The 13812-nt window shown below is 41.5% G+C and overlaps 1 protein-coding gene across 1 annotated transcript in view; it reads right to left on the minus strand.

Moving 5' to 3' along the window:
- Window positions 1-13812, minus strand: part of epg5 (ectopic P-granules autophagy protein 5 homolog (C. elegans)) — a 57112-nt gene that overhangs the window by 42111 nt on the left and 1189 nt on the right. Inside the window, 4 exon segments of the mRNA XM_028457809.1 lie at window positions 4348-4484; window positions 9470-9668; window positions 10352-10612; window positions 11240-11836. Coding sequence (XP_028313610.1) covers window positions 4348-4484; window positions 9470-9668; window positions 10352-10612; window positions 11240-11836 — 1194 coding nt within the window.

Consider the following 13812-nt stretch of genomic DNA (forward strand, 5'->3'; position numbering starts at 1 on the left):
ATGCTAACAGAAAGCTAACACAAGAGGAGGATTACGTTCTATTTCATCCCTGCTGACCGCCAGAGGCGGTGCTTTAAGCACTGAATATTCCCCTTCGCGCATGCGCAGTGCGAGTATGTATACCAACAATGTCACCCGTGACCCCTGGATGACCCGGAGAAAGTTTATATCTTCCGGTATCACTCCAGGGTACTTCCCTTTTTTTCTTCTCGCACGCAGTTTGCTGGAAGATTGTGCATACAGCTGCCGTCGCTAGTAGCTCCGTGACCGTGGTAGGTCGGAGCAGCGTGCATTCGCCCTCCAGGAGCTGCAACGGTGAGTGTTCGGATAGCGGTAGCTTCACCCATTAGCAACCTCTGTTGGCACAGCCCGCGTTAGCGCCGCCTCCTCCAGCATATGGTCTGTGTTTGGTCCCGACGACACACACTGACAAGGTAAGTAGCCGCTTATTCGGCAGATCAACGGTTGTCTTTATAAAATAAAAATGAAAGAGATTGTCGGTTATGGCTGCGTTTGAGCAGCCTACTCCCGAAATTTAAGTTAGCCGACTTTATACAGTATGTTTGCTGGTGGGTCATGTGCGCACGCCCGAAGCCCAGCGTGGATTTGTTTACATTAGCTTCACCGGCTAAGCTAGTGTCATCTTCTGTTACAGAGCCCAGTTCGTGTGAGGACCACAGTACAGTGGTTGTTTTTTGTTTAGTATATTTGGACCTCTACTGTGCAGGCAGCGTGCCCGCTCCCCCAGACAATTTCGAGCTCCAGAGCCTTTCCGCCCTCCCACTAGGGCCCCGAGGGGCCGGGGGGGGGGCAGAGATTGAGGCCTTGGGGCCGGCGGTCGGAATTTTTTCGCATCAGCAGCTCCAACAATGGGCTACCCATGCTTCAGACCCGTGGGTGGTCGTCACCCTAACCTACGGGTACAAACTTCAATTCCGCCCCGGGCCCCCCACATCCGGCCGGGTCAGAATGACATCCATCAGCGAACTGGCAAAGGCTCTCGCATTAGACCAGGAGCTGTCCACCCTCCTGGCCAAGGGCGCCATCGAGCCTGTAGACCCTTGGTCAGGTCACCGGGGGTTCTACTCAACATACTTTTTAGTGGCAAAAAAACCAGGTGGATTCCGCCCAATCCCAGACCTCAGAGGGTTGAACAAATTTCTGAAGGTCATACCTTTTGTCCTCAGAACGGTGGCTGATGGGGACTGGTTCACATCGATAGACCTCAAGGATGCATACTTTCACGACCAATTGCTCAGCAACACAGGCAGTTTCTGCGCTTCGCATACCGCGGCCGCCGCTGGCAGTTCAGGGTGCTGCCCTTCGGCCTCTCTCTCTCTTTCTCCCTCCCCAAGGGTCTTCACAAAGTGTGTGTCTGCGGCCCTAGCACCTCTACAGTCTCGGGCCTTGAAGGTTCTCCCATACCTGGACGACTGGCTGATCTGTGCTCCATCTCGGGTCCAGGCGTCACAAGACACAGCGCGTCTCCTGTCCCATGTGGCTCAACTTGGACTCAAGGTGAATGTGGAAAAAAGTTGCCGGGTGCCATCCCGGGTCACAACTTTCATTGGGGTTTTAGTGAACAGTGTAACTATGACAGCAAAACCCTCCCACCACCGTGTGGACGGTATTTTTCGCCAGCTCGCCTTATTCAGGTAGGGCCGCTGGCTGACCTATGTTTCTTTTCTCCGACTTTTGAGCAAGCTAACGTCAGTGTCGGGGGTAGTTCCTCTGGGCTTGCTGTCGCTGCGTCCGCTGCAGAGGTGGCCGAACAGCTTTCACTTAGATGCCAAGCGGCACAGGAGCAGGAATCTCAAGGTCTCACAACAGTGTCTTTGCGCCATGGCTCCGTGGAGGGACAGGGCTTACTTGCTCAGAGGTGTCCCTATAGGCTCCGTTCCATCTCGCAGGGAGACCGTTAGCACAGACGCATGCCCCTCAGGATGGGGTGCGGTGTGGCAGAGCAGGACGGCCCAGGGGCGTTGGCCTGTGGAAGACCAAGGTGCACACATCAATGTGTTGGAGCTGTGTGTGGTTCACCTAGCTCTCAAGCACTTCTTGCCATATCTGAGGGACAAGCATGTCCTTGTGCGGTCAGACAACACGTCTACAGTGTTTCACATAAACCATCAGGGTGGTACCAAGTCTGCACAGCTGCTGGAAGTGGCAAGGGCGCTCCTCACATGGGCAGCCCCCCGCTTGATCAGTAGACGAGCAATGCATATACCGGGAGAGCAGAACCACTTGGCGGACTTCCTCTCCCGTCGGAAACCTCTGTCAGGGGAGTGGCACCTCCACCCGGAGGTAACGAACATTATATGGAGCATATTCGGCAGGGCAGAGGTGGACCTCTTCTCTTCGGAGCAGTCGACCCACTGCCCTCTGTCGTTCTCTTTGGCCGAGACGACCAGTCCTCTCGGCCAGGATGCTTTGGCTCATCCTTGGCCGGATGGCCTCTTGTATGCCTTCCCTCCGTTTCCTCTGATTCAGCTGGTACTCCACAGGGTCCTTCAGGAGGGCCACAGGATCCTGCTTGTAGCTCCCTTCTGGCCAGGAAGGAGCTGGTTCCTGCTGCTGCACAGCCTCTGTCACGGCGCACCGTGGCGCCTTTCCGACAGGAGGAATCTCCTGTCCCAACTGGCCGGGCGGATTTGGCACCCCAATCTGCAACTCCTTCAACTGTGCGTTTGGCCACTGGGGAGCCCGAGACGCTCCTGAGCGCCTGTGCCGACCTAGTTAGATATACTATAATGAATGCAAGAGCGCCGTCTACTCGCCTCCAGTATGACAGCAGATGGAAACTGTTTTCCGACTGGTGTACAAGGCGGGAGGTGGACCCAGTGTCAATTATTCTGAACTTCCTCCAGTCCCTTCTGGACAAAGGGTTTTCTCATTCAACGCTGAGAGTCTATGTCGCAGCAATATCTTGCCGACATGTAATGGTCGACAATGGCACGATTAGTAGCCACAAGCTGGTGTCCCTTTTCTTGAGAGGAGCTTGGAGGTTGCATCCTCCGAGAGCCACAGGGACTCCAGCATGGGATCTTCCCCTGGTGCTGGAGGCATTGCGCCTTCCACCGTTTGAGCCCTTGGCACAAGCAGCGCTGAAGTGGGTTACCCTAAAGACTGCGTTCCTTCTGGCCATTTCCGCCGCAAAGCGTGTCAGTGAGCTACACGCCCTGTCAATCAGCGACATGTCTGAGGTGGAATTCGGAAGGCTCGGGAGTCACTCTGTGGCCAAACACAGCTTTTCTCCCTAAAGTGCTGTCCTGCGCTCACCTCAACCAGCCCATTCGGCTGGCACAGTTCAACCCTTCTCCGGAGCCAGAGGTTCAGTCTGACCTGTTGTGCCCAGTGCGTGCCCTGGAAGCCTACATTGCAGCTACTGTAGGTTTTCGGGAGTCTGATCAGCTCTTTCTCTGTTATGGGGGCCCTAACAGGGGTGGTGCTGTCTCCAAGCAGCGCCTGTCCAACTGGATTGTCGATGTGATTGCCCATGCATATCGGGCAAGTAACCGTTTCATCCCATCTGGTGTGCGGTGCCACTCTACCAGGAGTGTTGCTATGTCATGGGCTGCCCTGAGGGGAGTGCCCCTGGAGGACATCTCTGCTGCGGCCTCATGGCCGTCGTCAGGCACTTTCTCCAGATTCTACAGGGTGAATGTAGCCACACCCCATCCATTGGCTGTGGTACTTCGGCCAGAGTCCTCTGATCCTACACACTAAAGGGTGGTAAGCAGGATTCTTTGTGACTTTTCTGGTATAAGTCATTCAGCGCTTTAAGCACCGCCTCTGGCGGTCAGCAGGGATGAAATAGAACGAAGAGTTACGAATGTAACTGTGGATCTATGAATCCCGAATGACCGCCAGAGCTCTTTGTCACTCAGAACCCTTGTGTGCTCGCGAGAAGATTCTGTAGGAAAGTACCCTGGAGTGATACCGGAAGATATAAACTTCCTCCGGGTCATCCAGGGGTCACGGGTGACATTGTTGGTATACATACTCGCACTGCGCATGCGCGAAGGGGAATATTCAGTGCTTAAAGCACCGCCTCTGGCGGTCATTCGGGATTCATAGAACCATAGTTACATTCGTAACTCTTCGTTTTATGGGCTTATTTATTAAAGGCTCAGTAATTGTGATTAATTGAATTTTAACTTTAGTGATTGAGAAAATATTTGTAATTGACTTACAAAGGAAAAATATTAATTTTAATTTAAAAAAAAAAAAAAAATGCAAGTCACCATAATCACAATTGAGTTGTAATTGAACGTGGATATTTGAAGACTTAATTGACTCGAACCCTGTTCCTCAGCCAGTGACACAAACAGTGTGAAGAGTGTTTACCAATCTCTCCAACCAGTGATGGACGTCTGTCTGGAACTGAACATCATCCAGGACTCGACGTGTGAAGCTGAACAGGACGCTGATGGCCTCTTTCAGTGGTTGAAGTGTACATGGTTGAGTTTGGGTGCCTGAGCATTCTGAAAGCATATAAGTATGTTTAACTGTTATCACTTTATCGCTAGGAATTAGAACAGCTTCATTTTTCACTTATTCACCCACTGGTCAGTAATAAGTTAAAGAAAACATTCTACATTTAATATTAAAGTATGATCTATATCAGACATGGGCAACATGCGGCCCTCGGTCTAACGTGTGCGTAAACACACAAAATGACTCCAAAAACATACAAATGACAGACAAATAAAATAAAGGACAAAAAATATACACAAAAAACACACAAAATTCCAAGAGATGAACACAAAACAAAAATAACACAAACACAAATAATATATATACAAATAAAATGTTTGACAAAACATTACATACATTAACATTACATTATAATGTTGCACAAAAATATACAAAGTCATAACAAAAATCTACAACAAGATCACTCAGAGAGCGCAAACCTCCACCAATAACCAACAATACCAACCAGATCAGCTCCAATATCAAACTTGTTCTACCTTTGAACATCGTCTATCAGCTCACCAAATTTAATTGAACTCTGTCATTTGAGAGATCCTGCTGACAAACATTCATTTTAACAGACAAACCAAGGGCAAAAAATTACTCCAAAAACACATAAATGATAAAAGAATACACTAAAGGACAACAAAAGTATTTTTAGAAAAGCTATCCAACACACCCTCCCCCCCACATAAAACAACTACAAATGAATACAAAAATTATAAAAATAATAACACAAGTACAGAAAATGACTCCAAAGAACAAATAAAGCAGCAGAAACATACACAAACAAGTAAATCACACTGAAAGCCTTTGTTGTTTCCTGTGTCATTATTCTAAGCGCTGACGTGAATGTTGATCATGTGACCCTCAGATCAAATAATGGCTTTTTTGTGGCACCGCTGCGATAAAAGTTGCCCATCTCTGTCCTATACATAATAAAGCCGACTCCCTGGGCTTCTTTGATACATTTGAAGAGAATAAAGAACAATATTAAATCACTAAAGCCATTTGTCTCTAATCAGGAATGACAGCAAATATCAATGATTATGAATCCTTAATAACAACCATTAATTTTGCATTTCAAATTACGTGTTCATGTTGCTGTTTTTTACAGTAATTAAAGCACAACAGCTTTTAGCATTAAAATGTGGTTTCATTGGCTGAAACCACATTTTAATGCTAAAAACTCTTGTGCTTATGTTCCCAACCTTTTTTGGATTGTGACCCCATTTTGATATCACAAATTTCTGGTGACCCCAATTACTTTTTTAACATGTCTGTGATATATTGAGATGAGCCAGCTCAGATATTTTTATACAGGTTTCTTTTTTAAACTCGATTTATATTTGAGGAAGTGAAAGTATAGAATACAGTTGTTTGAGATCGTGAGATGGTGTTTTAATTTGAAAAAGAATAGTTTTATTGTTATGATTAAATTATGACTACTTAATTTTTATACTGTATTTTCTTTAACTAGATTTATATTTTAGGAATTAAAAGTATAGAATATAGTTATTAGAGATTTCATTTCGTTGAGTATCTTTTTTGATTAAACATTTCAGGCAACCCCATTTGAATTCTGGGTGACCCCATGTGGGGTCACGAACCCAAGGGTGAAAAAGTCAGGCTTATGCATATTATTGTGTTAACCCTTACAGAAACATAGAGGAAATGTTCATAATAATGACCAGTGCAGCTCTGTTTTAGGGCTGTATTAAAGGTCCTAAATAATGCTATTTTCCATCTCCATTTGTTCATAAAACACCAACAACAAAGTATTTGAAGTACATTTTTCCAAACTTGCCTGTTTTCCAGAGTTTTAGTCTCTGAAAAGTGACTTTCTGAGCAGTTGTAAAAACGGGATGTTTTACAGCCTACTTATGCATATTCATGAGTCGGCATGACTGTAGACGCTGACTTCATGCCTCAGGCAGATCAGTGATCACCAAAGCGATTTTCTTTTTGCTATCTACACACTATTGTTATTGTTTTCAGCCAAAACACTGCACATTACAGTAAAACACATGATTAAGCGGCTATTGTGATTGTGAGTCCATCTCTGTGTTTAGCACCGCAGCAGCAGCAGCGGAGATCAGCTGCTTCAAACACTGGAGTGTTAAGCTGATAAGTCACATTCTTCTCATTATCTCTATTAACTACAGGAATAGTGCATTTAAGGTGACAATCACTGTGTCGAATTGTGTCACAACCACTGTGTCGAATTGTGTCACAACCACTGTGTCGAATTGTGTCACAACCACTGTGTCGAATTGTGTCACAACCACTGTGTCGAATTGTGTCACAACCACTGTGTCGAATTGTGTCACAACCACTGTGTCGAATTGTGTCACAAACATGTCAGATCAAGTCAAAGGCGATAGGAGGCGATATAACTGATACTAAAAATTAGGGGTGTCCCGATCCAATATCATTATTGGATATCGGTCCAATATTAGCCTGAAAACGAGTATTGGATATCGGATTCAAAATTCCGGATTTTCCAACATGTTTTTTATTTATTTATTTTTTTTTCCCAAATTATTTTTTTGTTTATTTTATTCAATTGTAGAATACTGTAGATATTATGTTGAAGATTAAAATTATGTAACCAATTGGTAAATAATAAATGAGTCAGTTTTTCTCATACCTACTGTTGCTGAATATTGTTCTCTGTTTGAGTAACATCACTTGATCAAGCCTTTTCTAACATTCCACCCTACAAAATAAGTAATTACAATTTTTTTATTAAAGATAGAAAAAAGTATGTATGATTCATGCTGATATCAAATCAATATTAGTATCGGCCGATAGACAAGGCTGCAATATCGGTATCATATCGGTAGTGTTGTGTTCAAGAGCACACTATCCGAGACCAAGACTTGCCCGAGACCAGAATGCACCAAGACCAAGACAAGACCAAGACTTTCGGGAGCCGAGACCGAGTCAAGACCAAGACCGAGACAAGCCGAGACCGAGACCAAGACCAAGACCATTAACATCATTTTTTTCAATTTAAAAAAATCTATAAATAAATAAAATTATGACAAGGTTCAACAGTTAAATAACATTCTCTCTTTAATTTTAGTTTATTTTAAATACATTTGACGGACAAAAAAGGTACCTGCAAAAAATTAACTAAAATATTAAAACTACTACTGCTACTGATAAATTCACAATTATTCTACATATTTGAAAACAAGATTTTTATGTCAGCTGAATGTACAGCAAGTGTTTAAAAGTATTTCTGCCAAGAAATAATGATTCTTGATTCTGATTCTTTGAGTTGTGCAGGTCAACAGGTCACAGATTTCACAAGATAATTTTTTAGTTTGAAAAAGCCTTTACACAGGTTATTTTTATTAATTCACTTAGTTGATATGGTTTAATTTGGTTACTGTAATGTAACTTGAACCTTCAATTAACAAAAGTTTCCAACTGTAACTGTAAAAGTGAAACTTTCTGAAATAAAACTACAAACAAGTTGTCATCAGTCTAAAAAACATAAAGCTACAGGTAGATGTGAAACTAAATAAAACAAACTCAAACCCTGGAACAATCATGTGACAAATCAATCAATTGTTCTTGTTGAGAATTATTATTATTATTCTGGATACAGTGGAAACAGAAACTATAAAAATAATTATATTGTGAACCTGTTTATATTGTGGGGAACATATTATATACATGAATGTAATTGGAGTCTAAAGACACAATAAAAACACCACTTTAAAAAGACTAGACTAATATAAGACCTCTTTACAGTTATTTGACTCATTCTGGCTTGTGCAATTCTCCGGCGATGACGCACTGGTGAGGACATAATCCAAGATGGCGGCGGCCCGGACTACAGCCGACATTATGTAATAAAGCCTTAAAAGACATTGATATAATGAAAAGAGTGGATGGACAGAGGCATAAACATGCGGACTTTCACACGGACACACACGGACTTAGTAAACACACACGGACCTCAGTAAACACGGTAAACGGAACAGGCTTCACCGGTCGGCTGGCACTAGGACCCAGAAGCAGAGTAAGTGCGTCCCCTATCCAGCCTTCACAGGCTGTAATATCATCAGTTTATCATTTTACCAGTTATTAGAGCTACTGTCTTTACCAGTGAGATAATATTTATTCATGGTGATTGTTTTCTGGAGTTTTACTGGGATTTTTACCGGTGATTAGTTCATATCTCCCTTGCGCTCCGCGGTCCAAACTGACACGTAGCCACACACACGTATGAGTGTGTCACACACTTCACTCAGTCACATTAAGGAAGGTTGTGGTCATTATACAGGGTGGATTAAATAATGAATAAAGGATTGTTTTATCCCGTTCTTCTCCGTGTTATTATCACATTATAAAAAAGTTTAAAAATAGCAGGAATTAGTGCTGGTCTCAAACGGTCTTGACGGAAAATCCCGATTCCGGGCAGCCCGAGTCCGAGACAAGACCGAGTCAAAATGCTTCAGAGTCCGAGACAACACCAAGACCTTTAAAATTTGGTCTCGAAACCAAGACCGGTCTTGACCACCACAACACTACATATCGGAAATGAAAAAGTTGTATCGCGACATCCCTACTAAAAATGGAACTGTTCCCTTGGTTCTACACCATTGCTGCCCACTGCTCCTCAGGGAGAGGTTAAATGCAGAGAACACATATTGTGTATGTAGCTCGCATGCCTTTAGCTTTAAGAGAGTGGGTTGTATGTTCACTTCCTGGAGGGGGCAATTCACACTTCTGTGATGTCACACAAGTCTGACCGCTCGTTTTTCAGAAGAGGGCAGAGCAGCAGCTCAGAGAGCAGGATTAGTGAGGATTGCTCAGAGATGCAGGAAGGAAGCCCAATAATACTTTGGGGGTGTTTTTGATAAGGAATTAACATTGTAACAAGGTTAAAAGCTCAAAAAGTTGATTTAGCATGATATAAGACCTTTAAATCAGTTACTGACTCTACGAACATCAATCATTTATAATGAGGTCCAACCTTTCAGCAGACGATACAGGTATGATTCCACCTGCAACCGGGACAGCAGAGCCGTGTATGCATGTAGCACTACTTTCTGATGGAGCAGCTCACTGCAGCTTTCAATCATCCTGCTCAGCTCTGCCAGCACAGCTGAGCTAAACTCTGCCTGCTGGAAGCGATGATAGCCACACACTTTGGTCTGGTCCGCACACACGCCCTGTAAGAGACAATTACATACTGTAGCACAGAGGTGAAAGTAACAGATTACAAGTTCTCACATTACTGTAAATGAGATGCTTTTATGGGTACTTGTCATTTTACTTGTACTTAAGTACATTTCAAAAGAAGTAATTTGTTACATTCCCACAATCAGCCGTTAATGAGTATATTACTATTTTTTGTTTTAAAATGATCAACAGACATTGTCAAACTATAAAAAATGAAATGACCAGACAACAATCAATAAAGTCACATCATACACCATCAACCAGATTAAACGTAATGCACCACGCCAAAACACACACTATTTATTTAAAAAAAGAAAATGTCACAATACATTTTAGAGTTATGTGAAGCAGTAGAAATATGTTTGAGTTCTTTGTTAAATGTTGTATATAAAAGACAGTACCTGTGTATATATACATATATGTACCTTTTTTTTTGCATTATTTAAAAAAAGTGAACTCAAATGTACTTGTTGAATGTTTGCATTTCGTTGTGAATATTATTGAGAAAGTTAACTTGAATATTGTAATTTATGTTTTTGCTTCTGCCTTTTTAAATCTTGTTATATATTTTTAAATTGTGATTTATGTTTGAATACTTTTTGTTAAACTGAAGCAAACAAATAAATTCAAACTGAACTGAAAACAGCACTCTACTCAACGTGCTGAAGCACACCTGCAGTGTGAGCTGTTCATCTCGGAAGCTCCACAGACGGTTCTGCGTGCTCTTGCAGTCAGACGTGTGCGTGTGCAGCTGCGTGTGCGACTGGGTCAGCTGTCGGCGGCAGCGCCAGTAGTTCTGCAGCAGCTCCGTCAGCTCGTGGTTCTCCTGTCGAGCTAAAGCACAGAACTGCGTAGCACAGACCTCCACGCTCTCCAGCCACGACCGCAGCCCTCCGCCTGGCTCCCACACGCTCAGCTGCTCCAGTGAAAACGGCTGGAGTGGAAACAAAAAGCACAACCAGAGTAACACCTACACATCACCGCTTATATATATTACATATATACATATACATATCGTGAGCTTCGTATCGTGTATCGTATCGTGAGGTACCAGAGGTTCCCACTCCTATTTGGAGGTGTCTAGTATTTTTGTCATTATTCAACATATTTCTGTGATTTTTGTGTATTTTAGTTATCTTGGGCAATTTGGGGTTATGTTTGTGTATTTCTGTTGTCGTTTTTATATATTTTTGTCTTATTTTCTGTGTATATTTCTGTAATATTGAATGTAATTTGAACTAATTTTATGTACGTCTGCTGTTGTATTTATTTATATGTTTTTTATTATTATTTTGAGTAGTTTTGTAGTCCTCGTGTACTAATCTGTAAGTTTGCTAGCTTTTTAAAGATATTTTGTATATTTTGTAAATTTGTAGTTCTCTTGGGTTTTTTGGTTAATTTTCTGTCATATTTTTTCTGTTGTTGTCCTTTGGTGTATATTTCTGTAGATATAATTTCATTTTTTTTGGTCAAATTCCCTTTAAGGGCTGCACATAATAACAATGGGGGCCACATGTGGCCACATTTGGTCTGTACACAGCTTGACAGTCTAAGAGATCACCTGGAGCTCCGGAGCCATCTTGGGTAATTCTGGGTAGAGTTTGCTCCTCGAAAGTTCAGAGACAGATTTTAAAGGGTGCAAACTTGGCGGAGACGATTCCTGCTCAGGAAGTGCCAACACTGCAGGTTCTTTTTCAGCAGAATCGACTTGTTCCTCCCGAAGCTCCATTACAGAACACTCTTCCAGGACTGGGACAGACGGGTACAGGGAGGGGGCACTTGGCACACGAGAGATCTGAAACTCAGTTGAAGCTAAAGAAGGCAAAGGTTTCCACGTTTGTATGTCTGTCCTCAACTCTACAGTGTTCAGTGCCTCCTGAACTCTAAGTTTCTCCTTTTCAGGCTGTGTTGTCTTTGTTATCTCTGACGTGGAAGAAGTCTGTGCGGGAGGCGGAGCCTGCTGCTCCTCTGAAGGAGGGTCAGATAAGTGTGTTGTTATCAGTGGGGAGTGAACAGGCTCAGTCTGCGCTGCCTCTGGCTCCTGATAGGGCAGACTGAGAGGGATCTCTGTGAAGTCACACATCGAGGCCTCATCGCAAACAACCGGAGGAGCTGTAGCACGTTTGTCCAGCTCTTCTGGTCTCTGCTTCCTGGTCAGCTGTGGGAATAAACCAGTAGTCAAATTTGATCAGAATGGACAGAATACCAACAGTGTTTATCATCTCTTCTGTATATGTTCAGAAGTAAGGAGAGTGAATAGGAAAAGACAAACTCAGCTGAGTTCTTTCTGCGATTTCCAAATATTCCGAATTTTCAACTGAAATTGCAGATGTATATGATGTTTTTGCAAGTGCATCGTCAAAAAATAACCAAGCCTAAATGGAAATAACAATTATTACTCGTTTATTGAGGTGTTGAAAAAAATTGATTCGGCGATATATCGCAATATTACGTTGCACGATTCTCAGATTGATTCAATTTTCTTTTTTTTCAACCTTTATTTAACCAAGAAAGTCTTTTCCACTGCAGGAGACATTGTAACTGCAAAAAGAAGTGTTTTTTTCAATGAAATGTAAAAAGAAAGTACTAACTTTCTGCATTTATTTGTTGTTCTAGGCATATACCTCAGTTAAGCTGCACTAAAGTCATGTTGAACTAAAATCAAAGGTGGTTTAAAAGCCACAGGCAGATTGTATGTTATTTTTTATTTTAAGTTGTTGGCACATGGCATGTTAAAGCCAATGTTTTGAGTGTAAAATATGCCAATAAAATATATTTCATACATAATGTTCTCATGAAAGTGTACACATCTACAGAGTAGTTGATTCTTAAGTCAAATATAAAAAGCAAATTACAATAGTAACCTTATACTTAATATCGTATTGTATCGTATCGTGACCTATGTATCAGGATACGAATCGTATCGCCAGATGCCAGGCAATTACACACCCCTACTCGTTTATTTTTTTATGAAAGGGACATAATTATTATCATTAAAATAGCTGATATCATGCTACTTGTTCTCTATTAACAAATTCAACGCCTTTGACATTGCTAATAATAATAATAATATTATCATTAATTAACTTTAAAGTTATGTATATCCTTCATGTTGTGTCTTTTCTACTAAGGGTAAACATGAAAGAAATAATTTAAAATACCCAATTTAGTTGAATTAATCAAAATGTAGAATTAAATTACTTTGGAGTGTTAGTTATGTCATAAACAACAACTATTATTTTTTTCATTCTTAGATGAAAAGTAAAAAACAGTTGTCGAACTCATGATAGTTCAGAGGAGGCCACAAACGGCTGTTGTTTATCGCATGTGGACTCAGAACGATCAATACACACATTGATATCCTTTTTTTTTTTTTTTTTTTTTTTACTGTAAAAGGTTCTTGGTTACGAGAAAGGTACAACATTGATTTAATCAATTATTTGGATTGTTATAGCCGATACAGTATAAGAATGTATTAAATGAAGGGGATTTAGCCAATTTACAAAAAAAAGAAGCAAATCGGAGGAATTAAATAAAGACTCTTGTCATATTAACTTTGTAAACCAAAATATAATCAAGATATAAACAAACACACTGTCCAAAAAACAGATGAAAAGAGAAGGATACTGTAGAAGAATAGATACATATAAACATAGGACATAAGTTAGAGCAGTGATTCTCAACTGGTGGGTCGGAACCCAAAAGTGGGTCGCGGACCTGTACTGGGTGGGTTGCGAGGAGTTGGCCATATTGGACTTGTCTTTTATTTTGAAAGAAACTTTTCTTTTAACATGCATGCTGTGAAATGCATGTTGTACAGGAAAATATATAGATTTATGTTTTTAAAAGATTATATATATATATATATATATATATATATATATATATATATATATGTGTGTGTGTTTTCAGCAGCTATTTTTGAAAAACTAAATTTAGTTTTAGTTGTTAGAATTCTAAAAAAAAAAAAAAAAAGAAAAAAAAAAGAAAAAAAAAAAGTGGGTCGCGATTTAATTATCATGGCAAAATGTGGGTCCCAGGGTGAGACCAGTTGAGAACCCCTGAGTTAGAGTATACAGGTTTGTTGTAGTTTTATTGTCCTTTCTACTAGGGATAAACAAATATAGATTTTTT

The sequence above is a fragment of the Gouania willdenowi genome, chromosome 9, assembly GCF_900634775.1.
Source record: "Gouania willdenowi chromosome 9, fGouWil2.1, whole genome shotgun sequence".
In the NCBI taxonomy this organism is placed as follows: domain Eukaryota; kingdom Metazoa; phylum Chordata; class Actinopteri; order Blenniiformes; family Gobiesocidae; genus Gouania; species Gouania willdenowi.